The 25,923-nt window shown below is 46.7% G+C and overlaps 1 protein-coding gene across 1 annotated transcript in view; it reads left to right on the top strand.

Annotated features, from left to right (window-relative positions):
• CDK15 (cyclin dependent kinase 15) overlaps positions 1 to 25,923 on the top strand; it is a 521,515-nt gene that overhangs the window by 264,784 nt on the left and 230,808 nt on the right. The window contains exon 11 of the mRNA XM_085646903.1: positions 17,516 to 17,567. Within this exon, the coding sequence (XP_085503029.1) occupies positions 17,516 to 17,567 (52 nt within the window). The remainder of the gene's footprint in view (positions 1 to 17,515; positions 17,568 to 25,923) is intronic.

The following is a 25,923-nucleotide window of genomic DNA, read 5'->3' as shown; positions in this document are numbered from 1 at the left end:
GCTCTTTGTTGCCAGTTCAGCACAGGTGATAACTCATACTTTAGGGCAGATTTAATAACAGTTTTTGCCATGCTTATGTAAAAATAAGCGATGCAAACTGTGGCAAAGTGTTGATTTGGGATTTGCCTTCCAGCGCAAAACTTCATATGTACTGGAAAGTAGCACTATAGTAACGCCATAAAATAATGCCTCCTTGAGGCAGATGTTAAAAAGGAAAAATGTTTTTATTTTTCCAAACTTTTCCAACTTTTAACGTGTTTTGTACAGTGCAGCACACACACAAATTGGGAAAAATGCTAACGTTTGATGTAGGATAGTGTCCAATGCAAAACCTACGCAGGACATCAAGTAGACACCTTTGTCTATGGCACTGATGTGTGTGAGTGGCACTATGCAGGTTGATTATGTGTCAGTAGGTATTGCAGTCTTCATAACGCAGTCTTTACCATGCAGGTTCAGCGGTCAATAGTTTAAAGATGTAGCAAGGTTTTCTTTTAAGTTTGGGGGTATGTAGTTTTAAGGGGAAAGAAGAAGTTTTCATGGTTTCAGGCAGGTAGTTTTAAGGGTAAGAACTTTTTAGGATTCAGGAGTGGGTCGTTTTAAGGGGTAGAAAGGAGTTTGTAGGTATCAGAGGTGAGTATAGGGGGTTGCAATATAGTTTAAATAAAAATCAAGGTATATAGAGGTTTTAAATTAAAAAGAGGGACATGGGGATTACCCCTTTAAACTCTGACATCACCTGGATAAAGCAGCGGAATACTGTGCAGTGAATTACAAGATATATGAAGCAAACAAAAAACGTTAACTGGGACACCCAAAGAATATAAGGTACAAACTGAGGAAGCCCTTTGTAGATGGCAAAATATTCAAACGAGTCAGCCCAGTTACCCAAGTATAACATTTCTCTTCACTACCTATTGATACTCAGTGTTAGTCCAGTGATGGTCATTCACACAGGGAAACAAGCATTGGCATAGCCAATAGGTCTCGCTTTTGGTACCTTATAAGTGTTTAGCCATGCAGCACATTATCCTGGGTGTTGTGCCACCTGGGACTGGAGAGTTATACAATTACTAGACACTGGATGAGGAGTCTAATTCAGGAATACATGCTTGCCTCAGGATAAAATTTGACACAGTCAAAAGGCTTTTTACCGCAACCCCATTCTCACTACCAATGCACTGCACTCACATGTACAATCAGTGCACTGCAGTCCGACATGTCTCCGGCACCACTGTGCACTGTACTTCGAGATGTCCTACTTTCAGAAATGTCACAAACACAGACAACCTGCCACATGTGAAAAATCACCAATTTAAAAAAAAAATGGCCTGCCATTGCAAATGCCCTAAGGATCCATGACAAGCTGGCTGACTGATTAAACGCTCCCGGCTGACATCTGCTGTACGTGTTTGGAAAGTGTTGAGAAGTATGTAGGCCCCCTGTGTCAAATGGCACGCACGGAAGTCCCAGACAGTAGTTACTCGGAATGCTTGGAAGCCATGGGTAATGAGCCGGGCCAATGGAATCATACAATTGCACAGCGATTTTGACAAAAAGCAACAAAACAAAAATCTTTGTTTCTAGCTCAAACACTTCCAAAGTAACTAAAAATATGACATGTATTGCTGCACAGTGGAAGGACCTTTGCAAAGCTGAAGGGGTCAGCTTTGTTGCTTATTGCTATATTTGGGTGTTAAATTATTACTAATATAATACAAGCAATGCCCAGAGAGCGTTACCTATAAATTCCAACAGCAGCCCAATGGGTCTGTGTCATTTATGACACCTTCGCCGAGGTCTGACTTGGTAGCTATCCAGACTGTGCAGGTTTACCTGATAAAGATCCCCATAGCATGTGCGAAAGCTTCAGCCACGTTTGACTTTATGGAAAATAAATAAAAAAAACTGACATTTTTTACTCCTGATTAGAATCTTGAAAGGGAAACTACAAGTACCAGAATGCTAATTACTGGTGGGTAAAAATCTTATAAAGACGCAGTGGTCCCACACGAGTGGCTGGCTAATCTTAATTTGCAAGTACTGAGTAAACACAAAAGTGCCATCAAGGTAGCAGTAGAAGAGCTGGGTGAGTTCAAACACCACTCGATTATACAAAATTCTTAAAATAGTTTTAAAAACATGAGGGTGCTAAAACATTAACATACGTGAACGGTCCTATGAAAGTGCGAACGGTTAAAAAGGGGGGGGTCAGTGCTTTCCACAAACAATGCGTCATGAGGCCCCTGGAAATATACCTCACAGGACAAGCCTCCTCCAGTGAAGCACAAACCGACCAACAAAGATCTGCCAAACCTTGCAAGGGGCGCACACTCGACTCGCGAGAGAGACCGTCATTAAACAAGAAAATAACTAAATGCTCGCGAAGAAACAACTCTCCCGTGGTATAGGCAAGAGAGATCTCTGGAGATAAACAAACCAGTCCGCAGTTTCTCGAAGGCCGCGTAAAATGATGAGGGAGTTGCGGAGATTAAAGTGTGACCACGTGCCATGCCACATGACCAGAATTAAAAACTCAATCACTCTTTCGGTGTTCCACGTGTGCTTGTTAAAGACCTACACCAGCGTATCAAGATATAACAACAAAAAAACATAATAACTAAACCACTATGGAGTTATCTAAACGGTGAAAACAATACGTGTGCTTGTTAAAGACCTACGCCAGTGTATCAAGATATAACAAAAAAGAAACGTAATAACTAAACCACTATGGAGCAATTTAAACGGGGAAAACAGGCACGCATGTGCAGGAAAGGGAAGGAAACAATAGGCGCGCCGTGAGACGTGTTCTGTGGTGGGGGAGGGGCGGAGTGAGACGCTTGGGAGAGCAGGAAAGCCAGATGGCGCCTGATCGCGCTGTAAGGGTGCCGCGAGGAAAGCCAGATGGCAGCTGTACGCGTGCCCGCGCGCGTAACCGCAAGCTTTAGGCCACAAGCAAAAGCTTGTGGTAGGGTTTCTAAAGCCCACTCACTAAATGTCTCGCCAGACCTGCGCATGCGCTGGCTCAGGCGAGACCTAAAAATGAGACTTATTCTTAGATGGTGAAGCCCACAAGCTCAGATATGCCAGGAAGGGGGGCGGGGTCAGCGCAAGTGCGGCCCATCTTCCCGGACATTGGCTAGGACACGTCTGAATGTAGGAGAACTATAGTACTTGTTGCAGAAACCTCACTCAAATCTGAGTCATTGCGAGTGACGCACTGCCTGACAAAGGCCCAGTTTACATGCGGTGCAGGCAGCTGCTGTGGCGCACGAGAGGCCCCTCCTCCCTCGCATGACTAGCAGTTAATCTGCCTCCCCAGAGGACCCCTGCCACACTGCGTGCTGGTCCCCGGCAGAGAATGCCTGTATGTGCAGAGAGGCTCTAGACGTAGCCATATGCGGTGCAGACAACGCCTGTATGTACAGAGAGACTCTAGATGCAGCCACGCGTACTTGCGGTGCAGACCAATGCTAACACATGCATTATACACCCTCATTGAGGCCGGGCTGAGATGAGGTGTGTATTTACTGTGCCCTTAATGCTCTGGGGGTAGGTGTGGCTGCGGAGGGGGGACTGCGGTTATGAATGCAGTGAAGCCTCTATTTTTATTATTTAATTACTACAGTGTTCCCCAATAGAAGAAAGCGACACACATCTTCTCTTTGAAAGGCCCTTCCCCCATGGACCCTCTAATCACTTCCTGAAGATGGCTGCTCTTCATCTCGACCCTCACTCTGTTCAAACTCATCTACTCCCCTCTTAATTTCCTCTTTAATATTATTAATCTATTCCCTTCTCGCAACTTCTGCCGCCCAACCCCACTCCTTCTCACGGTTCACTTTAGCACAACCCTGAATAGGCAGACCTACGCCACTGAGGTTTTCTGTGCCTGACGATCCATGTACTCTGTGTGTTCATATTGCTTTCAATATTGCATTTGTAATTGCATTTATATAGCGCTTACTACCGTTGACGAGGCGTCAAAGCACTTTTTTCGGCGAGCAGCACGCTACTTTAGAACACATAAAGGATTACTGGTGAATTTGTATTGTGAAATATTAAAGGAATTTGAGTGGTGGATATATTAGTCAGTTATTTGGATTGAGAAGGATAGTGGAGTGATAGAAGAGGGTAAAAAGTTTGCATTTATATAGCGCTTGCTACCCCTGATAAGGTGTTGAAACGCTTTTTCAGCGAGTAGCATGCTACTCCGGAACCCATAAAGGATTAGTGGTGAATTAATATAGTGAAATATGAAAGTAATTTGAGTGGTGTATACGTTAGTCAGTTATTTGGATTGAGAAGGAAGAGGGAAGGGTCTAGATTCTTTTTTTGGGGGAGTTTATAGCCGTAGGAGGGGATTTGGGGTGATAAAGGGGAGGTGGAGGGGAGTTAGTATAGGGAAATATGAAATGTATTTGAGTGATGGACATGTTATTCTGTTTTTTAGATTGAAAATGAATAGTGGAGGGATAGAAGAGGATAGAAGAGGGAAGGAGGGATAGAAGAGGGAAGGGTCTAGAATATATATATATATATATATTTGTTGAGTTGATAGCAGTAGGGGGGTTTGTGATGAGTAAAAGGGATGTGGAGAGGGAAGAGTCAGAGGTAAGGGTTTAAAAACGCCTGTTTGGGAGACTAAATAGTAAAGGAGATATGAGATGATAGAAGGAAGGGTAGAGGAGGGAAGGGTCTAAAAAGGGTTATTTTGGGGATATGGAATGAATGAGAGAGTGGAGGTAGAGGAAATATTGATAGAGGTATAGGGTGAGAAATAGGGTAGTGCATTGGAAAAAGTGGTACAATGAGGTTTGTAATGAGTCGGAGAGTTGAGGTAGAGGATATATTGAGAGCGGTTAGGGTGAGAAATAGGGTAGTGCATTGGATATGCTGAGTTAGCTTGTTTCCGGTCCAGGGAAGGCATGGCTTGGCAGTTCGGGCTGGACTGTTCCCATGAGGCACAGGGTCAGACTGATTTGCATATGGCCATGTCTGAACTGGGGTGGCAGAGTGGGCTAAAGAACGGTGATGAATCAAACCCAGATCTGTTGACTGGGTGTGAGTGTTTGATTGGTTCTGATGCTCCGTCCATCACCACCCCCTTTTGTACCGCTTTGTTCGCCATAAGTTGGCAGGGTTTGCTCAGACGTGAGTCCCTTGCTCACTTTGCCACTGGATTCAAGCAAGCCTGGCTGAAGACGGCTGAAATGCCAGAAACCGGTCCTAGGTTGCTTGTTTCCGGTCCAGGGAAGGCATGGCTTGGCAGTTCAGGCTGGACTGTTCCATGAGGCACAGGGTCAGACTGATTTGCATATGGCCATGTTTGAACTGGGGTGGCAGAGTGGGCTAAAGAACGGTGATGGATCAAACCCAGATCTGTTGACTGGGTGTGAGTGTTTGATTGGTTCTGATACTCCGTCCATCACCACCCCCTTTTGTACCGCTTTGTTCGCCATAAGTTGGCAGGGTTTGCTCAGACGTGAGTCCCTTGCTCACTTTGCCACTGGATTCAAGCAAGCCTGGCTGAAGACGGCTGAAATGCCAGAAACTGGTCCTAGGAAGCTTGTTTCTGGTCCAGGGAAGGCATGGCTTGGCATTTCGGGCTGGACTGTTCCCATGAGGCACAGGGTCAGGCTGATTTGCATATGGCCATGTTTGAACTGGGGTGGCAGAGTGGGCTAAAGAACGGTGAGGGATCAAACCCAGATCTGTTGACTGGGTGTGAGTGTTTGATTGGTTCTGATGCTCCGTCCATCACCACCCCCTTTTGTACCGCTTTGTTCGCCATAAGTTGGCAGGGTTTGCTCAGACGTGAGTCCCTTGCTCAATTTGCCACTGGATTCAAGCAAGCCTGGCTGAAGACGGCTGAAATGCCAGAAACCGGTCCTAGGAAGCTTGTTTCCGGTCCAGGGAAGGCATGGCTTGGCAGTTCGGGCTGGACTGTTCCCATGAGGCACAGGGTCAGACTGATTTGCATATGGCCATGTTTGAACTGGGGTGGCAGAGTGGGCTAAAGAACGGTGATGGATCAAACCCAGATCTGTTGACTGGGTGTGAGTGTTTGATTGATTCTGATGCTCCGTCCATCACCACCTCCTTTTGTACCGCTTTGTTCGCCATAAGTTGGCAGGGTTTGCTCAGACGTGAGTCCCTTGCTCACTTTGCCACTGGATTCAAGCAAGCCTGGCTGAAGACGGCTGAAATGCCAGAAACCGGTCCTAGGAAGCTTGTTTCCGGTCCAGGGAAGGCATGGCTTGGCAGTTCGGGCTGGACTGTTCCCATGAGGCACAGGGTCAGACTGATTTGCATATGGCCATGTTTGAACTGGGGTGGCAGAGTGGGCTAAGGAACGGTGATGGATCAAACCCAGATCTGTTGACTGGGTGTGAGTGTTTGATTGGTTCTGATGCTCCGTCCATCACCACCCCCTTTTGTACCGCTTTGTTCGCCATAAGTTGGCAAGGTTTGCTCAGACGTGAGTCCCTTGCTCCCTTTGCCACTGGATTCAAGCAAGCCTGGCTGAAGACGGCTGAAATGCCAGAAACCAGTCCTAGGAAGCTTGTTTCTGGTCCAGGGAAGGCATGGCTTGGCAGTTCGGGCTGGACTGTTCCCATGAGGCACAGGGTCAGACTGATTTGCATATGGCCATGTTTGAACTGGGGTGGCAGAGTGGGCTAAAGAACGGTGATGGATCAAACCCAGATCTGTTGACTGGGTGTGAGTGTTTGATTGGTTCTGATGCTCCGACCATCACCACCCCCTTTTGTACCGCTTTGAGAAATAGTGCGTTGGAAAAAGTGGTAGAATGAGGTTTGTAATGAGTCGGAGAGTTGAGGTAGAGGATATATTGAGAGCGGTTAGGGTGAGAAATAGGGTAGTGCATTGGATATGCTGAGTTAGACTAAAAATAATAAATATATAGATACATAAGTACATGTAAGGCGTGCGTGTATATATATATATACATATATGCAAAGGAATTTCACCTCATTACTCCAAATGGACTGGAAAGATGAACACGGACCCAAGAATCTTCGTGCAAGGTAGTTATTCAATAGAGACACCCGGCACTACCGCCATGACGCGTTTCGGCCCACGAAAGGCCTTAATCACACACATATATATATATATATCAGAGTAACCCCAACTGCCTCTTAGATTACTGCAAGGAGCACGAACCACGGGTAAGGTGCAGATTTTTATTTTAATCTCATTCGTCCATCATAGCGTTTGGCAGCATTACGCGTTTCGGCACCAGGAAGTGCCTTGATCACATGATGCGCTTTGACCAGATGCAACCTGTTTTATACACAAGCTTTTTTTTCTTTTTCTCATTCACATTTGCATAGATTTTTTCACCGTTTTTTTCACCTCTTTTTTACTTACTTCTATGTTGTTAGCCCTTAAAGTGACAAGTGCTCATTGCATATTTTCGCATAGACATAGACAAAATATTTTGGCAGTTGTTTCAAATGTGCAAAAAATATATATATAGATTACATTATCCTTTAACATGATAGAGTTTCAGTAATATTAGTGTAAATACATAAAACTTTTATACATGAAAAATTGGCATAATATATTAAAATAATATATTAAAATAATGTATTGAAAGCATTGTTCATGGCATCCATATATATATATATATATATATATATATATTCACTGAAAAAACCATAGGTTTCACACATGTTATAGTTAGCTGGACATTTTACTGATAAAAAACCAATGAAATTCCCCCGTTATAGTTACTGTAGGCAACTATAACTCACGCGACCGCAATCCTCTGCTGATGCTAATACTGTATTTAGACACTTATTTGCCCATATCTTCTTCCACTAAATTTTAGCTATACATATATTACAAATATTTTTTTTTCATAAAGACACATATGTCATCAGCAGAGGATTACGGTCGCGTGAGTTATAGTTGCCTACAGTAACTATAACGGGGGAATTTCATTGGTTTTTTATCAGTAAAATGTCCAGCTAACTATAACATGTGTGAAACCTATGGTTTTTTCAGTGAATTAGCAAGGTTTTTTAAATGCTATTTCCTAACTATAACGTGTGTGAAACCTATGGTTTTTTCAGTGAATTTGTACGTTTTTTTAAATGCTAAGTTACTTTACGCCATTTGTGGCGTGCGCGCCCACTTAACGCAGTTCGATCCGTGCACGGTTTTTATCAACTTTAATAAGCCCTGTACATTTGGTGGCCTTCGGCCACCAAAAGCACAGGGGGTGAGGTCAATGTGGATAGTGTTTTTTTTATTTCGATTTTATAATTTCATGTTGCCAAAATTACGTTTTTTTTCTCTATTAATAAGCCCTGCACATTTGGTGGCCTGCGGCCACCAAAAGCACAGGGGGTGGGGTAAGTGTGGATAGTGTTTTTTTTATTTTTATTTTTTTACCGTAAGCGTACGGTAAGCTTACGGTAAGCGTACGGTAAGCGTACGGTAAGCGTACCCCGCGAAATTGCCGAAAAAAAAATAAAACCGTTTTTGCTCTTGGGGGATGTTTGGGGACTCCCTCAACATGACTATGTGGGAGGGAGTTGTCAAAACAGCCCCGTAACATGTTTTTGGCCATCATGTTTGATAAACAACACTCAGTGCGAGAGACAAAATGGCGGACGCCGCTTCCTGGTTTCGGCCGATTCGAATGTTTACTAAGATCTAAGAGCCAATCAGAATCGCGCTCGCGCACGCCACCGTAAGCTTACGGTAAGCGTACGGTAAGCGTACGGTAAGCGTACCGTAAGCGGGCTCAGATATATATATTGATTTAAAGGCTATTTTCTCAGAATCTACTGAACAGATTTTCACCAAACCTACAAAAGGCACTTCCTTGACCTAGGGACTACCTCTCTGCCAAATTTCTAGTAATTCTGTTCAGCCGTTCGGGCTGTAGCTCGTTCTAAAGGTCCTATGGAAAAATGCATGGGAAAAACGCGTTTTGGGACCCCCCTTTTATCTCAGCCCCCGCTTGACGAATCCCCCCGAGACTTTCAGGGTAGGAGCGGAGCGTAGCGCCCCACCTATTTTGAGAAATTCGCGAGGATTCGTCGACCGGCGCCAAAGTTATTCAAAATAGAATGTTGAGGTTTTCCTATGGAAACGTGGTCCTAACTATAACTACCTACTGGCGACCGCCAGTAGGTAATATATATATATATATATATATATATATACACATAAGGAAGGATGGTAGTATATGTAGATTAAAGATGCATTTAATAAACTCTGGCTTTCACCTGTTGCTATACTTTAAATATTTGTTTTGGGTTATTCAGTAGTGAGGCAATTGTAGATAAATAGTTATGATAACATATTTACTTATTTATGCAGTCAATTATATGTATGTTAAATACATAGAATAATGTGGCCATCAGCAATCTGTACATTTGTTAAGCAGAACTAACAAATAACTAGACTTTTAAAAACATAATTACTATACACGTTTATACAAAGAAATGCACAAATATATAGGTACATATCTGTACGTCATAAGATGCAATCTGTTTGTGATTGTTAGTGAGTATTCATATTTAGCTGCACGTGTCGAGTGTTATACAAAGGCAGTGACACCAATTCATTAATAAAAGAATAAGCATTTTTATTGCTTTCATGTTTTTTGGGGAATTCATCAACATTCCCAGTAGTATGCCTGGAAAGTCGCGCAGGCGCAGGTTTACAGGTATAATAATGGGAATGTCATGTGATTGTTCCGGCGGGTGTCTGATTTACAGATTTCTATATAGCCTAGATTTGCACAAAGGCAAGTGTATGTTTTGAGGTCTTGCTTTAGCTGTTTATAGTGCAACACCTATTTTCTACACTACAGTGTTCAGGGTGAGGCCATTGCTCTGGAATCTTGCTTACTTATTTAAGTTTCCTGCTCATTATTTAACGTCTTTCCTCTCTATTCTTGTTTCCCACCCCTGAAGCATTCTGCTTTGCCAGTTTTTGATTAGTTAACTAGTATAGTTCCTCTGCTAACACGAGGGAGCTATTTTTAATTTATGGGCTGTTACAGTACTGGGTGATAGACAAGATTCAGGGCAGATATGTCTTGTGTGGGTGTAAGAGAATGAAGCAGTATAGAGGTTATTATGCAGCCTGTATGACCTACAATTGGCTACTGAGAGCTGTGTATTATGGTATTAGTATTAGTGTGAGGCTGAAGGGTTACATATGAATTGACATTGATATATAATACCCAGGCAGCCAAAGGTCAGCCATTCTTAACTCATCTGGATATGGAATAGCTGGTCCATATCTGTGGACTCTAAACTGCAATTTATACGTGAAGGTGCGATTATTTTTATATTTTCTGTCCCAGGTTTGTTGGATAATGTAGTTATCCTAGAAATAGCCCTGCTTTCAACTATAGTCTCGAGCGTATACATTCCAGAATGCTTCGAATCTTGGCCGGTGGAGCGCGCTAGGTCCTGGCAGCTCGTTCTGAGAAACAAGGCCCCCTCTGGATTTCTTATCCAGGTGATGCGATGGTCCGTGGTGAAAGCCTGGAACACAGTGTTTAGTTTCGTTTCTATTTCCTGCACTTGCCTTGTAGGTACAGTGTTCCTGTTCCTTTGGCTTCTGTGGCTAATGGTGGTTGTGGGCAGTGTCCATGCTGCTGGTTGATCCAGAAGCAAACGTGCGATCGCTCGGTTCTTGCCCACTGTGAGTTTCAGGCCATCCTAAGTGCACACGATGGCTGACTCCCAGCCTCATTGTTGCACACACATTATCTCTACATTCTGTAGATGAGTCCAGGTACAGTATAAGAAGAGCTCCAGATTTAAAATTAATATAAAAGCAATGCACTTCAGGGTCTTAAATCACCCTTTCCTGTCCGTAAAAAGGCTGACAAACTCCATACAGCTTTTTTATCTCCTAAACTCCTTTGTGCTTTAATGCACATTGAACCTCTCACTTCATGTTAGTGTTTTTCCAGCCTATTGCTAGGGCCACTAGAATTATGCGATTGTGCTGCGGCTGCGACTTTCACATTATTATAGATTTGCTGCGTTTACCACAGAATCCATCACTGCTAAATAATATGCAGATTTTAACAAAAAAAATTGTTTCTAGCTCAAACGGTTCAAAAGTTAACAAAAACGCAGCGTTTTGTTGCCACTCAGTCCAAAGCTGGACTGATCACATTTCTGTTGCTTAAAGCTATATTTGTGTGTTAAACTGGTAATAATTATGTGCAACCAATGCCCATAGCATGTTACCAAGGTTTAAAATTAAGAAATAACGAAGTAGTATTATAACAAAATTTGCCGCATTATGCCGCACAATTTGCCTTTTCTTGCTGTATAATTTACTCAACCCTGCCACATACTTCCAGAGGCCCTGCCTGTTACCATTTCTTCAATAGATTTACTACATGGCTTTTATGACACTTCCATTTCGCTTTAGAGGTCCATATCACCAAATAAAGTACCTTTTTCATCAAGTTTCGTGACCATTCACATGCCAGTTTTGCTTTGGTGGAGACCTTCTCTTGCTGAAGCTGGGAATGGAATTCCACATAGATATGTACTTCGGAGTATCATGCCACCAGACTATTGCGGTCAAAATTTCAAGAACCAAAATATTGACAAGGTAAGTATATACCATACAGATATGTATACATAGGTAAGTTTAGGTTTGATTATGTCAACGCCGATTTGGAGTTAAGAATAGTAAATCTATAGTTATTTCTCAATATTTTGGTCCTCAGTATTTTGGGCACAATATCTTTGGTAGCAGGATGTTTCTGTAATTGATATTTCAACATTCACCTATGGAAATAGCAGTTTACTTGGACACTGCACAAAGCAGGCATGCTAAGACTAGCTCAAAATATGGATGTAATGACATCAGACAACAGGCTCAGTCAAGAAGTCTGGGGGTCATGGGCCCTAGTGCAACTAGGTCCCCCAACCAGTTTTAAAATACTTCTATAAATCAGGCACAGCACGCCCATCACATCCTTTGACCCTGGTGTTACTGCACCTGCTACACTAATGTAATATATGGGTCTCCAATTTCTTCATTCTACTCATCTTTCCTTCTCCTTTGCCTATCTCCACCGCACTCTCCTGTCCTTTATCCATGTAATGCTCTCCTCTGTCTCCTCCTAAGTCTGTCTTCCCCTCTTCTGTCTCTGATTCACCTCCTCCCTCCCTTCTCTCCTTATTCCTGGCTCATTTCTCTTCTCTTTCCTTTGCCCACAATGTTCATCTTTATCTCCTTTTTCTTGATCGCTCAACCTTATTTCCTTCTCCCATCCTGTCCCCTTTTCAATCAATCAATCAATCATGTAACTTGTAAAGCGCACTACATACCCGGGTGGGTTTCAAGGTGCTGGGGGGGGAGGGGAGGGGAAGATGTTACTGGTCGAAGAGCCAGGTCTTGAGTTGTCTCCTGAAGGTAAGCAGGTCTTCGGTTTGACGTAGGTGGAGGGGGAGGGTGTTCCAGGTCTTGGCGGCGCGGTGGGAGAAGGATCTGCCTCCGGAAGTAGTTCTCTGGATTCGTGGGACCGTGGCAAGGGCGTGGTCAGCGGAGCGGAGTTTCCTGTTGGGTCCGTAGAAGGAGAGTCAGCTGTTGAGATAGGCTGGGCCGGTTTTGTGGAGTTCTTTGTGTGCGTGGATCAGGAGCTTGAAGGAGATTCTTTTGTCGACGGGGAGCCAGTGCAGGTTCCTCAGGTGGGGGGTGATGTGGTCGCGGCGCGGGACGTCGAGGGTCAGGCGTGCAGAGGTATTCTGGATTCTCTGTAGTCTGCTGATGAGCTTGGACGAGGTTCCGGCGTAGAGGGCGTTTCCGTAGTTGAGCCTGCTGCTGATAGGGCTTGGGTGACAGTTTTCCTCGTGTTTGTCGGGATCCATCTGAAGATCTTGCGGAGCATGCGGAGGGTGTTGAAACAGGTGGAGGAGACTGCGTTGACTTGTTTGGTCATGGAGAGTTTTGAGTCGAGGATGACTCCCAGGTTGCGTGCGTGGTCGGTGGGGGCCGGGGGGGGACCCCAGTGACGTGGGCCACCAAGAGTCATCCCATGCGGAGGGGTTGGACCCGAGGATGAGGATTTCTGTCTTGTCTGTGTTCAGTTTGAGGCAGCTGTCCTCCATCCAGTCGGCGACAGCCTTCATTCCCTGGTGGAGGTTGGATTTGGCAGTGAGGGGGTCCTTGGTGAGGGAGAGGATCAGCTGAGTGTCTTCGGCGTAGGAGATTATGTTGAGTTCGTGTTGTCGGGCGATGCGTGCTGGTGGTGCTATGTAGACGTTGAACAGCGTCGGGCTGAGGGAGGATCCTTGTGGGACGCCGCAGATGATCTTGAAGGCACGGAACGGGGGGAGGCAGACTCTCTGAGTTCTGCCGGAGTGGAAGAAGGTGGTCCAGTCCAGGGCTTTGTTTCGGATCCCTGCGTCGTGGAGGTGCGTGTGTAGTGTGCTTTTGCAGACGGTGTCGAAAGCGGTGGAGAGGTCTAGGAGGATGAGGGCCGCCGTCTCGCCATTGTCTAGCAGGATCCTAATGTCATCTGTGGCGGCGATGAGGGCGGTCTCGGTGCTGTGGTTGCTGCGGAATCCTGATTGTGATGGGTCTAGGATGTTGTTATCTTCGAGGTGTCGCGTGAGCTGGGTGTTTACTATCTTCTCGATGACCTTAGCTGTGAAACGGGAGCAAGGAGATGGGCCGGAAGTTTTTGAGGCCGCTCGGGTCTGCTTTGGGTTTCTTAAGTTGGGCGTTGATCTCTGCGTGCTTCCAGTTCTCAGGGAAGGTGGTGGTCTCGAAGGAGAAGTTGATGATTTTGTGCAGGTGGGGTGCGATGGAGTTGCTGGCTTTGTTGAAGATGTGGTGTGGGAGGGGGTCTGAAGGGGAACCGGAGTGGATAGATCCCATGGTCTTGATTGTGTCCTCGATGCTCACGTTAGCCCAGGTAGTCAGGGTTTCGTGGGTGGTGGGGTGCGGTGGGTTAGGTCCGGTGTGGTCGGCAGGGGTCGTCCGGGGTCTGAAGCTGTCGTGGATGTCGGTGATTTTTCGGTGAAAGAAGGTGGCGAGTGAGTCGTACAGGGCTTGTGATGGTGGGATGTCGTTGGCGTTGGAGCTGGGGTTGGAGAGTTCCTTCACGATGGTGAAGAGCTCCTTGCTGTTGTGCGCGTTGTTGTCAAGGCGGTCTGTGAAGGAGGTCCTTTTGGCGGTCCTGATGAGGTGGTGGTGGTTGCGGATGGCGTCTTTGTAGGCAGTGTCGCTGTCTGGCGTCTTGTCCCTGTTCTGTGTGTTTTCCAGTTTCCGGCAGGTGCGTTTGGAGTCGAGGAGTTCCGGGGTGAACAAGCTGACTCTTCTGCTGGTGCCTCTGTTGGTGGGGTTTTTCAGCGGCGCGATGGTGTTGGCGCAGTCGTTCATCCAGCGTTCAAGGGAGAGTGCACCATCATCCGGGTTGGTGGGGTTCGTCAGAGGGTTGAGTGCGAGGCTTGTCTGGGGTTGTTCTTCAGTGATTTTGCCCCAGTGGCGGCGGGGGGTCTGTAGGGTACGGTGGGGTGTGAGTGGTTTTCGGAGGGAGAAATGGATGCAGTGGTGGTCGGTCCAGGTGAGTTCGGAGACGTGGCTGAAGGTGACGTGGGGGCTTGAGGAGAAGATTGCGTCAAGTGTGTGGCCGGCGGTGTGGGTCGGCATTGTGACAAGCTGTTTGAGTCCGAGGTTGGCGAGATTGTCGATCACGGTGGAGGAGTTGCTGTTGTTGTTTTCCAGGTGATAGTTCAGGTCTCCAAGGAGGATGTAGTTGGTGGAGGTCAGTGCGTGTGAGCTGATGAGGTCGGCGATGGAGTCGCAGAACTGAGCCCGGGGTCCTGGTGGTCTGTAGACGAGGGTGCCTCTTAGGGTGGTCTTGGGGTCCGTGTGGATCTGGAAGTGCATGTGTTCGGCGGTGCTGAGGGTGTCGTTGGTGTTTGTAGAGCTCTTGATGGTGTTTTTGTGAACGATGGCGATGCCTCCTCTGGCTCTATTTACGCGGTCTCTGCGGGTGATCTTGTACCCGTCTGGGATGGCTATGGCGATGTCAGGCGCAGAGGTTTCGTTCATCCAGGTTTCGGTCAGGAAGGCGACGTCCGGAGATGTAGTGTCGAGTAGGTCCCAGAGTTCGACGGCGTGTTTGTGTGCGGAGCGAGTGTTGATCAGGATGCATCTGAGCTGGTTGGTTTCCGTTGTGGTGGGTGTCTTGGTGCTTTCGTTGCAGGAGAAGTTGCAGTTTCAGCAGGTGAAGGGACCGTGGGTGCGCCTCGGGGTGACCTTGCAGCAGGTGTGGGTTCTTCCTGGGTTGAGAGCGATGAGGGTCTTGGCGTCATAGCGGAGGCGGTGCTCCTCGTGGCTGGCGCGGGGGCCAGGGGTTCTGGCGCTGGGCACGGTCCAGGCGCGGTCCAGGCGCGAACGGGTGCAGCAGCCGCCATATATGGGGAGGTGGGGAGGTGGGGAGGGAGGAGCAGCTGGGAGGCGGGAGGCGAGGGACGGGAGCGGCGAATGGGCGCAGAGGGGGCGGGGCCGCAGGGGAGGCAGCGGCAGGGACGGGGGACAGGAGACCTGCGTGGTGGTACAGAAGATAAACGGGGCACAAAACAGGATCACAGGCACAAATTAAGCACGCGGACGGCGAGGTGGTACAGAAATAAAAAAGGGGCACAAAACAGGGTCACAGGCACAAATTAAGCACGCGGACGGCGAGGTGGTACAGAAATAAAAAGGGGGCACAGAAGCGGAGCGGCGAGCGAGGGGCAGGGGGCACAGACAGTCACAGGCACAGAATCAGGGTCACAGCGGCAAAAAGCAGAGGAACAGCACAAGGGAAATGGCACAGAGCAGAGCGGCGAGCGAGGGGCAGGGGGCACGGCAGTTACAGGCACAAAATCGGGGTCACAGCGGCAAAAAGAAGAGACACAGCACAATGGAAATGGCACAGAGCAGAGCGGCGAGCGGGGGGCAGGGGGCACGGCAGTTACAGGCACAAATCAGGGTCACAGAGGCAAAAAAGGCAAAGAGACAGCACAAGGGAAATGAAACGAACCTAAGGCCACCACTGGTCACCAGGGATGAGGCGCAGGTGGAAGCCTGCGGGTGGTGGAGGGCCTCGACTTCTCCGGCGGCAGCTGGGGTGCAGGCGGAGCTGCAGCGGGGGGGGGGAGCGACCTACCAGATGGTCAAGGGTCGCTCCTCCTCCCCATTCTTTCACCTTCTCCTTTTCTTTCATTCTTACCTCTCTCTTCTTTATTGTGCCCTTATCCTCTCCTTCTGTACCCCTCCTCCTGGAAAGTAAACACAGCCAAGCCTCTTGCACAAACTTTGTCTGAAAGAAAATCAGAGCAGGCAGCCTCTGACATAACATCAGCTGGAGCAGGGCAGACTGGACCCCTCCCGCCTCTGGACTCCGGGGCTTTGCACCAGCTGCACCAATGGTAGCTATGTCTAGTAGTAGCTGCTGGCAATAAAATGTGGAGGGCAACAGAGGGGAATCAATAATGAAAGCAAAAATTCCTGATGCTGCTGGCCGCCTCGCGCCTCGGTGCTCCTATCTTTCCTGCTCCCAGCAGTCCCTGGAAAGCCATCAGAGACTCCCCATCCAATCCCAGTGCCGCTCTCATGCTGCATGAGAGCAGGGCGGTGATTGGCCTGAGCGGGCTGGTTTAACACTCGCTCAGGCACAGAGAGTCTGTTCCGTTTTTCACCCAGCTGTGGAATACAGCTGGGTTGGAGAAACCAAACTGAGCATGTCTGTTTGGCTGGCCAGCCAAACGGACATGCACACTTACAAGTGCACTCCACTCCACTAGTCCTCCCTCTCATGGCCCAGCCCCGCCCCTCTTTGCACACGCTTGGCCCAGCCAGCAGCTGATAAATAAAACAACAATAACATTTGATTGTATTCTTCAGCTGCTGGCTCTGAGCCGGTGGGGCGACGCTCCTCCACCATTGCGGATTAGCCGCCGCTAGGTACATCCCTGAAAACGATGAAGCGATATACAGAGCGAAGCAATTCTTGATTCTCTACGTGAGCAATTCTTGATTCTGTACGCTCTGGTGAAAAGTTGTATGTTTAAGAATTTTGCTGAATATTACGTGGTTAGCATCGTATGGAGGGGCCTCGAGCTGGGCATTCTAAAGAGTCTGGGCAAATCAGGACTATGGGGTAAGAAATGGTTGCTTATTCATGTTATCCTGAATAAGCATGGGTCCTTTTCGAAACTTAATTCCTTTTTTAGCTTAATATCAATGCTAATAATATGCCTTTGAACCCCGCATCCTGGAGTTCCAAACGTTGTCACCCAGCTCGCACTGTCTCTCCTTATATTTGACTTGAAGGAATCAAAAGAAGTTTGGTCTGTGTGTGTCAATGAACATGTGTGACAGGCGATGACGCGCTGGCTCTGCTGATGGTTTCTACGTAGGGCCACGGGTTCACATGTATAAAGTGCTTCACATAAGAGGATACGTGTTGTTCAACATTGTGACTTCTTTCTTTTCCCAGAGTGGCGACTCATGCCGAGTAAGGCCAAGCAGCTCCGTGATGTGTGGGGCAGGTATGTAATGAGTTATTGGAAAGCCACCGTAGCATTGAGCAGACGGGCTATAACGAGGTTGATAATAATAATAGATTACAATTGTTTATATGAATCTTTTTTTAGAGCTTTCCGAATTGGCAGAACACGAAACTGTTACTGTTCATAAAGGGTCTCACTCTTAACGTGTAGTTAATACTTAGGAGTAAAAACACAATTTACAGCTGGAAAAGTTTGCCACAGGCCGGAGACTGCACATAAAGTAACTCATCCCTGCAGTCTCCTCTTTGGGAGGGTGCAAAAAAGAATTGTTATCATGAAAAGAGAGTGAAAAGAGTATAGAGGCAAGGCCTGGACGTCCCCCCCACAGGACCTAGCAACGCCTCGTTCATTCAGTACACGCCTCTCTCTCGGCTCTCACTCTCTCATAAAAGACCAGAGAGAAACATAAACTTACACGCACTCCTCTTCTGCAGTGAAGCGATGGTTGTTTGTAACACAAACGGACTTATGGACCGCAGTAAGTGGCTCTACTTACTCCATAGTGGAAAGTCTCGAGCCTCACAGCATGGAGTAAGGTGCTGCCAAACCTAAAGGCGGGGAGACAGAGAGTGAACACGACCAATCGCTGCCTCCAAGGAAACTGTTTGTAGCCCTTGGCCAAAGGGAGCTCCTGCTCTGAAACTAACAGAGAGAGAGCTATACTTACAAAGCTCCACTGTGCCGGCCCTGCTGGGTGATAGACTTACACAGAGGCACGTGGGGCTTTATGGTGGACGTGTGGTACTTTATTTAGAAAGCCTGGAAATGTTGAGCTGACAGGGGAATGTGATTAGCCAATAGTGCCAATGTACACATGCTATTCTGAGAGCGAGGAAACATTCTTAACGGCACAGATACCTTTGTACACCCAGAGGAGACTGCAAGTGAGCCAGATTGGCTTCATATGTTAAGCCTAACTGATTGCCCCACATTACGCCTTTTAATATCTTCTGTTGTCTTCCCACAAGAAGGGGAATCGAGTACCCTGCAGATCCACTGAACACAGCCTGTTCAAAGGTGGCAGAAGGTACACAGTCCTGCATTTCTCCAGTGAGGGCCTAGGCATATGCATAGGATTAGTTTGAAGCCACTGTTTCTGTTTATGACGCCGAAATAGGGGAAAGAGCTCTGGGTTTGAGATTCTTCTGGGATGAGGTCCATGGCTTTGAGGTACAGCCACCGCTGCATGTCAGTACAAAGCTCTGACTGAAAAGATTCAGTCTATCTCTATACCTCTGCGATGTAGAGAGCGAGTGATTGAGGAATGGGGGGTCTGTATCATCTACAACTCCTGGGTGACCTGTACCCTAAAATAGCCAAAGCTGGTTACCCCCACCCCTACAAAGAAGAGAAACGTATGAACTCCAGTAGCAGCCTCCCTTTCAATATGTCAGCCAGGCTTCCTGGCATCTTGCCCTTTTACAGCAGTGAGGGGTAAAAAGAAAGAGACAAAATAACTCTCAGTGCTTAGGCAGGCCCAGCTCCCGCTCTTGCACTGGCGAGGTATCTCACGCGCGGTAGTGGTTAACAGATGGACATTGTTGAATGTAAGGTTGATGCAGCCTTTAAGGCACGCCTGCCCTTGAAGAATGATCTGGTGAAATGCCACAAACTCACAAAACAGTTACTGCTGTTCGAAGGCCGGCTCTCTGCAAGTTGGCATAAAAAATCCTACGTCATGGAGGGAGGAGCGCTACGCGCTTGACCATCTCATCCTACATGTAATATACCTACGGAATGAACCAAAAAGGAGATAGCTTGAGGACATGCCAACCCATTGTTCCACTTCCATTTATGACTCCGCTGTTCTGGCATTGTGAATGCCTTTAAAATACCACTCCACACACTTTGACCCTCATTACGAGTGGCTTCTCTAATTACTAGCAGAATGATGCATTTTTCACTTTCATATGGGGATGTTGGCTCGCCGAAACAGCCGAAAACTCTGTGGGAACAATAAGATAAAATGGGAGTTTGACTCGGAGTTACCAGTTTCCTTTTAATTTCTAATTTAATAGTGGACTAAGATTTACTTATACCCGTGTAGTGGTAACTCCGGTGGGAGGGGCAATGAGGTGTTTGAAATCTAGTCAAATTACCAGGCCATTCATGATGAGGATCGTGGTCTGGGCCTCCCAGTGGGAATTGACTCTCAAAAATTCTCTTCTGATGTCCAAATACTAAGAAAATAAATTGTGGGTTGAGCCGTTCAAGGAAGCGAGTTAGAGCATTACATTATGACAGAACCTTTGTTTTCCACAAGGATATTGACTCCTTTTGTTTTTAGCACAGGGACATTTTAGGCTCAGGCTACTAGAGAGCGCATGTGCTCTCTGTTGCAAGACATATTATGGACTCACCAAGAACATACAGGGGCTTGGAGACTGCCTGTTGCTTAGTATTAATTGGCTTCACTGCACAGCCGGACTGGAAAGCAAAAACAGCCCTGGCAATCTGGCAGACCAGCCCCCGGAGGAGGAGGGGGGTGGGTGTTGTGCAAGTGTGAAGCACTGCTGCTTTTGTTACTGGGGGGTCGAAAACCGTCCCCAGTCCCAAAACTGGCCCCCACCCTTCCAGCCTCCCGGGGACACGCCCGATGCCCGCTACGGCCAGTCCGCCCTGCTTTACTTTCACTGATTTTCCTGCTTCTAATTTGATGGCTTTTCTATCAATCTTGTGTTAATTCGTTCCATGGAGCCTAGCCTTTTTACAAGGTGTTTGATTGTATGGTTCTCATGCTCGCTTCCAGGGAACTAATTTTTCTTTTGTGTAAGTACTCAAAGAGAGTACATGTTTATTCCATCCCTCGCCCTTGTGCAATTCCTCTTCTTTAAATTGCACTCTCCCTTCTCTTTTCCACTCCCTCCCTCCAAGTTACTTCCCCTCACCTGCACCCACCTCTTTCGCCTGTTACTTATTCTCCCCCCTGTGTTCCCCCTATTGCTTGCTTGCCCAGGTTCTTCTTTCTGGTTACTCTACATTGCATTGCATCTTCTCTTCGTCCCCACCCTCCATGTTGCTTACCCAATCCTCTTTCTCTTGCCTGTTGCTTCTCCTCCCCACTCACCCTCCATGTCGCTTTCCACCACTTCCCCGCCATGTTGCTTTTCCCCACTGTCTGGATTGCTTTTCCTATCCCATTGCTCCCACCCCCACATACTGGCCCTCCATGTGGCTCACCCTCATTGTGCAGCAATTAAACTAAATGATTGCTTCCCTTATTTTGTAGGCACACACATGAGTGTTAAGCATGTCTGCAAAATGATGCAACCACCACGTTATAGCTGCTTTTTTTGTAAAAGCTTTTTGTTTTTCCTTTAACCATGCTGCTCAGCATCCTGGATGCTGGACAGCATGGCTAACAACCATTGGCAAAGCCAATAGATCCACAAGGTGAGAACTATTGGCTTTGCCAATGCTTGTTTGATTATATACTCAAAAGAGTTTATACCTTTATAGCAGTGACATGGATCTAAAATAAAATGTTAGAAAATATATTTTTAGTGAAGCAAATATAAACATTAACATCAATTAAAGCTAATGGTAGAATATCCTGTATAAATTACCTAGTCCACACACTGTTCTTGCAAATATTTAAAAGCCAATTCGCTTTTAGGCCTTAAGACAAAGATGGCACCCACTCACCTATTTGCTGAGGTTGTAGACTCTTTTAATCAGCCACTCTGTCTAGAATCTGTGGATCTCTGGGCCAAGAGGTGGCTCTTTTATTGGGGCTAGCAGTAGGACCCCATTCTCCATCTAGCGATTTCCCCGTGGCTCATAAGGCAAGGATGAGGTTTGGCTCTACTTCAAAGACCTTTTTAGTTCTCGGCTCTACAAAGCTCATGCGCTGTCTTGGAGAGACACGTTGTATATACTTTGTGGGCTTCAGTCTGCCCATAAGCTTCTTATTTGCTTGCTCCATCGTCTCTCTCCCAATCTTTCTCTCCATGTTTCCATGGCATGCATGCATCATGACTCTTGCTGTGTTTTGTCCTCCCTGAGATCAGGGACCAATTACTATATCAATACGCTGGTCCCCATTTTATCATCTGCTTTAGGAACTACTTTTTTTAAAGCTCTTAACACGAGCCCTTGTGTTTTAAGTCGCTCGGAACTCTGACAATCCTGTACATCTTGTTTTTAAAGTGTTCAGAACACCTGCTTTCAGATCTCACTGTCACATGTGGGAAGGGTAAAAAGGAATTCTCCTGCCCTCCTTCCAGTTCTTGGGAGAAGCATTTTAAGCTTCAGGAGAACGCATTCTCGGTCCCTAGTCTGATTTGGCTTTAGTTTTTTTTTTAATGTTTGCTGATTCCTGAGGTTTTTTTTGTTGCTTTTTTTAAATGGTTAAAGCTGTGGGATGTGTGAGAATAGGGACTGGTTCTCTTCTGCTGTTTTGACCCGGGCATTTGCAAAATGAGGTTTCTTTGAGAAGAAAAACAAAGGAATCGAGAGAAGATGAGCGAGCATCAAGATCTCTCAGGAGTTGCCCGATAACCAAAAGTAACATTTTACTCCTCTGCCCTCTCCGCGAAGCAGTACAGCCCCTCATGGAGGGATCTCATTATTTTACAACTATTCTTCCAATTCAAAACTACAGTCATTTTCCTTGCCCCTGCTTTAAATGTATGCCCGTGCATTAAATATGTTTGCATCTTTTTTTAAGGTTGCTTGTTTTTTCCTGTTGTTACCATCATCCCTCCCAACTCTCTCCCTTGCTTATTGCAGCCATCTCTCTCCGACAAGTTGCTTGGTGGCCCGGTCTCTTTTCTTGTGTGTTCTGTTTTTCTGGAAAAGCTCACACACACAAAGCACCAACGCTTTTCTCCACCCCTGCACTCCTCGAGTCTTTCTGACATGATACAGTAGGCTCGCCTGGTGTCTGGGGAACGTACAGCTTGGGCAGCCCTATTACAGATGGCATGCATCCCATCTCTAACCCCCACCCAGCGTAGTGCTAAGCAAAGGAGGCCTGGTGCTAAACTATTTGAAACTTTATATTGGGGAGAGTGTAATGCAGATAATGCGAACGGTCAAATCTGCTACAGACCTATACAGACACGTGTTCATTATCCATCCTGACGAAAGTGTGCTTCTAACTGCTAGTGTATACATTTCGTACTGCATCACGCCGTCATTCTTCACAGCAGGCTACTTTACGTGCTGCAAGATGCACAGGGGACCGGAATTACTTTTGTGCTCAACTAAAGCGGGGCTTCCAGCCTTGAGTTGGATTCCGTGTGCTATTGTGGCAGTCTTAGATGGTGCATCACAGAGTTAAGAGGCGTCCTGCTAGTGAACACGGAAAGGAGGAATGGTCGTGTTTATGTCAAACCAGACAGACACAACAGTGACCCACAAAACACCATGTAGTGGGCAGAGGGAACAGATTCAATAAAGGATTCCTGAATTTGAATCTACGCATGCAATGATATCTGCATTTTGATCATTGTTGGCTGTGATACTTCTAGCCAGTCGGATAACTCAGAGGGTTGAGTGCCTGCAGCAGGCATGTGTGTGTAACATGCAAGTCACAAGAATGAATTGCACTAAGGTAAAAGGTACCTTCTGCTCTTGAGAGGTGAACAAAATAAGCATTATGATTTTATTAGGTAATTTTGGCAGCACTCGTTAAAGGGATTTGACACATTTCATATAGTATTTTGCTTTCTATTAAATGGTAAATTTAATTTGGGATGCGTTGTTCGGGTATACCCGTGGTTACACAAATGAGTAACGGTGCATCAGCTGTGAGCACTTGGGTGCTGCATCTGCCTGGGGGCACATACCATCTGGCCATGCAATGTTGAAACACATTGACAAAGTCAATAGCTTTTGCATTGCCGAGACCGATTGTCTTTGCCAGTGCTTGTTTTAAAAAAATCTTGCATTGACAAAGAAAAGAGAGTCATGCAGTCCCAGGCTTCTTAGTGGAGGGAGGGCTTGGGGAAGGTTGAGTAGAGGTAGATGCAAGTTGTATACAGAGTCACAACTCTTAACACCGTCAGTAACCCCAAAAAACCCAAGTAAATGAATGTCCATCCAGATACTTCAGGTTTTGAAAAAAAAGTAGTATTTATGTACGAATACAAAGTGAAATAAAGCACAATACAAATAACACACAGTCTATGTAAGGCCGGCACTCTAGAGTTATCCGGGTATGTCCCAGAGTCCCTCTCCCTTATCTAAGGATGGTGGTTATTCCCCATTCATGTGGGTTGATAATTCAGGTCAGGCCCCACCAGAAAGTACAAGTCTTAGAACTTCCACAAAGGCATCTTAAAAGTCAAAGTGTCCCAGTGCAGTTGCACTTTTAGTCATTAGATTATTTCCCAGAGGCATGAAGGCCCGGCAATAAGTCTTACCTACTCTTGCTTGGAGCTGTAATTTGGCTGTGGTTTGGCAGGCTCATGCGCATGTTAGCTGCCCAGCAGGGAGCGGAAGTCTGGATTCTGCAGTGAGCCAACAGGTGCCCAGGGCACTCCTTCATTGTGCGATAAGTCTTTCTGAGTCCGTATGCCAGTATCGGATGTGCCTGGGTTCAGGTGATGGTATTGGTCCTCTTCTCTTGCTTTAGCACACGCTGCTCCAGGACAATTGCCCACCTATTCGCTACAGGCCCCTTTAGTTAATGAGGGTCATGAACAGCGCACTCTGTACAATGGACCCTTTGGGTCACAACACTGCAGGGGCAATGGTCCGCTTCTAGCCCTAGCGCTGTACCAGGGTGACAGTTCTTATTGTAACTGCGGCCCTACCTGGCAATGGGGATGCGAACAGTGCACTCTGAGCAATGGCCCATTCTGGTCACAGCACTGCACTGGCAACAGCCCGCTTCTTGTCACAGAGCTGTACCAGGGCTATGACCCTTGTCTTCACCGCAGCCCCCACCTGGCAATGGAGGTCGCAACAGCACACATCAGACGGTGGCACCTTTGGGTCACAACACTACATGGGCAACAGCCTGCTTCTTGCCACAGCACTGTACCCTTATCTTCACCACGATTCTAACAACAGCAGCACTTGGGCAAACAGCCCGATCTGTGCAACGGTCAATAGGATCCCCACTGGGCCTCGCTCACCCCAGGCACTCCCCACCTCCTTACAGGGTCCTCTGATCTTGGAAAGAAGGAAGGCTGCAGCTGATGCTCCAGCGTGAATGGTCTTGATTCTCTTGAGCAAAGTTCCTCACCCACCTGGCAGGCAGACCTCAGTCCTGGTCAAAACAGGCGGAAGTCTTGCAGAGCTTCTCCATGTGATGTACAGCTCCAATTTGACAATTTTAGGAGGCTGAGTCGTTAAAGTTCATGATGAAGGGCTTGCCCCCTTTGAAGTGCCCACTCCTCTGTCCTGTCCTTTGTCCAGGAGGTAGTCTGTCACAGAAGGAGTGACTCCAAACTTGATAGCCCCACTCTCAGTGTCTAGTGGATCACACCTGAATGCCAGACTCACTAATCTATGCCTCTCGAAAGGTTACCAAGGCCCTCAGCTGTATTCTTCCTTCCTTACCAGCTCCATATCATTCCTGAGATGTGCCCTGGCCCCTCTGACCACTGACAGTTCCAGAATCAAAGAACCCTTTAGAAGTGCACAAGAGAGTCTGGCTCTCCCTTCCTTCAGTGTGTGTGTACTTTTCAGGTCTCAGGAATGTAGCCAATCCACTAATCTGTCTGGGATGGCTCCTCCACCTTCATGTGCCTCTCTCAAAATCCTGATCTTTCAATATGGAACCTACAGGCGATGTATTGTACCACTTACAGCCACACATCCATTACAGCACTCACAAGCACACACACATACGCTGCGCAGCCTACATGCTAACCCCGTATAGTCCAAAGGTGAGTTAAGCACACAGCAGCAGAACCATACGAGTGGTCTGTTAGGACTCACTCCAGTGATGCAAGTAAAAAGGCCTGTACATGTTATTAATCACGTCATAAAAAAACGTTATGCTGCTATCACAGCGCATGTGCAGCTTAACTCTGGGTAAAGGCAGAAGCCCTTTACCACTACCAGGGTGCACCCCTTTCGGTCTAGCACGACCACAATCCGTGAGATAGGCCCAAGTCATGATCCATGTTCGCCCATGACAAAAAATCGGTACCAAGGATCCAGATACCGCTGCAGCTGGGGTACTCAGAGCAGGGATGCATGTCCATTTTCCATGCAGGTAGGATGTCCTGTTTTCAGTGTTTATTTGGGTGGATTTCTTTTTAAAAAATTTTTTTTTTTATTGTTAACAAATGGGATACAAGTTAACAAGATATGACGAACAAAATGGAAACAACAGAGCACAGTTAAATTACAATTTAGGATTTCATGAAAATAATCT

The sequence above is a fragment of the Triturus cristatus genome, chromosome 3_2, assembly GCF_964204655.1.
Source record: "Triturus cristatus chromosome 3_2, aTriCri1.1, whole genome shotgun sequence".
Lineage (NCBI taxonomy): Eukaryota > Metazoa > Chordata > Amphibia > Caudata > Salamandridae > Triturus > Triturus cristatus.
The sequence above is the reverse complement of the archived record's forward strand: the minus strand, read 5'-3'. Positions and strand labels throughout refer to the sequence as shown.